Source organism: Helianthus annuus, unplaced genomic scaffold (assembly GCF_002127325.2).
Source record: "Helianthus annuus cultivar XRQ/B unplaced genomic scaffold, HanXRQr2.0-SUNRISE HanXRQChr00c248, whole genome shotgun sequence".
Classification (NCBI taxonomy): domain Eukaryota; kingdom Viridiplantae; phylum Streptophyta; class Magnoliopsida; order Asterales; family Asteraceae; genus Helianthus; species Helianthus annuus.
Window position 1 is genome coordinate 4,180 of NW_023395764.1, and position 3,114 is coordinate 7,293.

At 47.9% G+C, this 3,114-nt stretch overlaps 1 protein-coding gene across 1 annotated transcript; it reads left to right on the forward strand.

The window, feature by feature from the left end:
- The first annotated feature begins 1,447 nt into the window (after positions 1-1,447).
- Positions 1,448-1,768, forward strand: LOC110876325 (rRNA 2'-O-methyltransferase fibrillarin-like). The gene has a single exon (XM_022124499.1). It carries the CDS (start codon positions 1,448-1,450, stop codon positions 1,766-1,768), a length of 321 nt encoding a protein of 106 aa, XP_021980191.1.
- Positions 1,769-3,114: the final 1,346 nt, after the last annotated feature.

The window sequence follows — 3,114 nt, forward strand, 5'->3', positions numbered from 1 at the left end:
TTGGCCAATGAGATCCCGCCATGTCATCTTGATAGCCCCGCCCAACGCCTGGGCTGAAACCCCCGCCCAAGGGGCCACGCCGAAACCCAAGCCCACCCGGGGTGGTGACTTGGGCATTTGTACCCAACCCACGCCACAACCTCCGCCCCATACCCCATATTATAATATTTCCTAGATCTTTTTTTTTAACACATAGCCGTTGGCCAATGGCTAGCCCAAACGGCTACTTGTCTTGTCTTGGCCAATGAGACGGCTACTTGTCTTGTCTTGGCCAATGAGATCCCGCCATGTCATCTTGATAGCCCCGCCCATCGCCCTGGCTGAAACCCCTGCTCAAAGGGCTACGCCGAAACCCAAGCCCACCCGGGATGGTGACTTGGGCGTTTGTACTCAACCCACGTCACAACCCCGCCCCATACCCCATATTCTTATATTTCCTAGATCACTATTGATTTAGTTTGTTTTAATTAATTGAAATAACTATTTATTTAATTAATATATATATAATTTACTCAATTACTGTTCATTGAGTTTTGTTTTTATTAGTATATAATATAATAATTAGTATATAATATAATATAATGGATGGTATAAGGCTATAAGCAATGTGATACGATAAAATTAAAGGGTTTTAGGGTAGGAAGGGCAATTAGCCCTTCCCTTTGTGAGCTTTCACTAAAACACAAGGAAAAATGACTTTATACACACCACATAAATAATTTGTATAATTAACTTTTTTTTCGTGATTTTCACCATTTATATTTTACTGTAGTTATATAACCTATTATTGAAAATATGCCCATAAATGTTTAAACTTTTTTTTTAATTTACAGATGTGTTTCATCAACTCATTTTCAATTATATTTTATTTTCTTCTTAACCTAGTACTAGGGGTCTGTTTGGTACAGCGGCGGAACTAGCCCAAAAATTTAGGGGTATCCCAATTTTTTATTTTTTAGACCAGGGGTATCCTTTGTATAACGAAGACGAAGTTGCGGGGTATTTTTACACTACGGAAACAGAGTTAAGGGATATTTTTACACTACGGAGACGGGGTTGAGGGGTAGCCCGTGCTACCCCTAATAACATTGTAAGTCCGCCACTGGTTTGGTATGGGATAATGGAATGAACGGGAGAATGGAATGGACAGATTAATGAAATGGATGAGTTAATGGAGTTGATCATTACCATTTCATGTCTTGTTTGGTTACCATGTGTGAATGGAATAAACAATTACTTTTTGTTATTTGGTATGTGAAAAAAGACGAAGGAATAAAATCAGATGGTAGTGGTCAGTGATGGGCGATGATGGTGCGTGGTGCTAGGTGTTAGTTGTAGCGGCGGCGGTGGTTGGCGGTGGTGGTGGTGGGTGGAGACGACAACAGATGGTGACAACGGTGGTGGTGGTGGTGGTGGATGACGGTGGAGGTAGGTGGCGGCAGTGGCGATGGTGGTGGCGGGGGTGGTGACAACGGTGGTGGTGGTGGTGGTGGATGACGGTGGAGGTAGGTGGCGGCAGTGGCGATGGTGGTGGCGGGGGTGGTTGGAGATGGTAGCAGCAGCAACGGTTGTCGGAGGTGGTAGCAGCGGTGGCGGTGGGTGGTGGCGGTTGATAGGGGTGGCGGCGGTGATCAGAGGTGGCAGTGGCAATGGTGGCGGCGATGATCGAAGGTGGGTGGTGGATGATCTGAGATGGCAGTGGCGACGGTGGGTGGCAGCGACGGAGGTGGGTGGTGGCAACAGGGGCGGTGGCGGCGGAGGTGGGTGACGGAGGCAGATGACGGTGGTGGTGGTGGTGGTGGTGGGTGGTAGCAACGGTGGTGGGTTGTGGTGTTGTTAATGAAGGGTGAAGAAGGAATGGAATGGAAACAAAACACGGGGGCAGATGGAATGCATTTTGGAATGGACGATTCCATTCCATCGACCAACCAAACACTCTTTTCTTCATTCCATCATACTGGTCCATTCCATTCCGCCTCTCATTCCTGCATACCAAACGCTACCTAGAAGAGTTTGCTTAAATAAAAACGTGCTATCTTATTTGAAGGGGTATGGTCCCAGATCTCGCGTCAGCATCGACCGCGAGTGACCATTACTCTTATCAAAACCCCCACTAGCTAACAACCCACTTGTGCCCATGCGGGAACGCGTCGACACAAGGGTTGAATCCAATCTATCTAATAACAAAGGAGGACTTACATGGAACAGGAGAACGGTAGAATGATGCGACATAGCATCACATCTGGTGTACGAAAACGGAAGTATTCACAGCGACGCGGCATCGCACCGCGTTCAGTGAACACTTCTATCAATACAGGAAAGCCTTACCTTGGGCATAGAAGAAGATGAACGTAGCGGTACGGCTGACACCGCACCATACGGACATTTTCTTCACGACAAGGGATGCAGGCAAGACGACGATGCGGCTAGCACCGCATCTCGCGTATTCCTTGATCACAAGTAGGAGACGCGGTAACTTCAGATGTTACCGCACGTAGCGATGCGGCTTGCACCGCATCCTATGTACTCAAGCAAGTGGTACTGACACCACAGTGCAAGTGGCACCAATGACAGTTACCTGTCAGAGCTACGTAAGCAATGGACTGACGTGGCATAACCTCCATAACCGACGAGCCTGACACACCTGAAAAGGGGCAGCACGTCGTCAGTCCATCCATCATCATCCTCCTCCACTCCTCGGCTATAAATACCAACCCCAAACCAGGTTTGAGGTATCTTCTCACAACTCTCTCACTACTACTACTATCTTACTTTGCTTCCCAAGCAAACTACTGATTCTCACGCCGGAGAGTGGTAACAAGGAGCACCCCCCACCCCATCCTCCTTGTTACGAGTCACGGCTTGTTTCCTTGTGCAGGAGATCAACCACCGGTGATCCAGCCAGCGATCCTCGAGAGGAAGGGATTAACCCTTCTTGACGAGACCAGTGTGTTAACCCTGCCCGGTTAACCATTGTTTCATCATTGGCGCCCACCGCTACTCTTAGCATTTTCTAATCCATCCTTTTTTCCTCTCTCACGATCATGACTGATCACCAAAACAACACTGCGGATAACCAAAATCCTCCGGGAAGCGAACCATGCACGTGGCTTC

Coding starts and splice junctions, on each gene's coding strand:
- LOC110876325 (XM_022124499.1), top strand. CDS start 1,448: ATGGTGGTGGCGGGGGTGGTGACAACGGTGGTGGTGGTGGTGGTGGAT.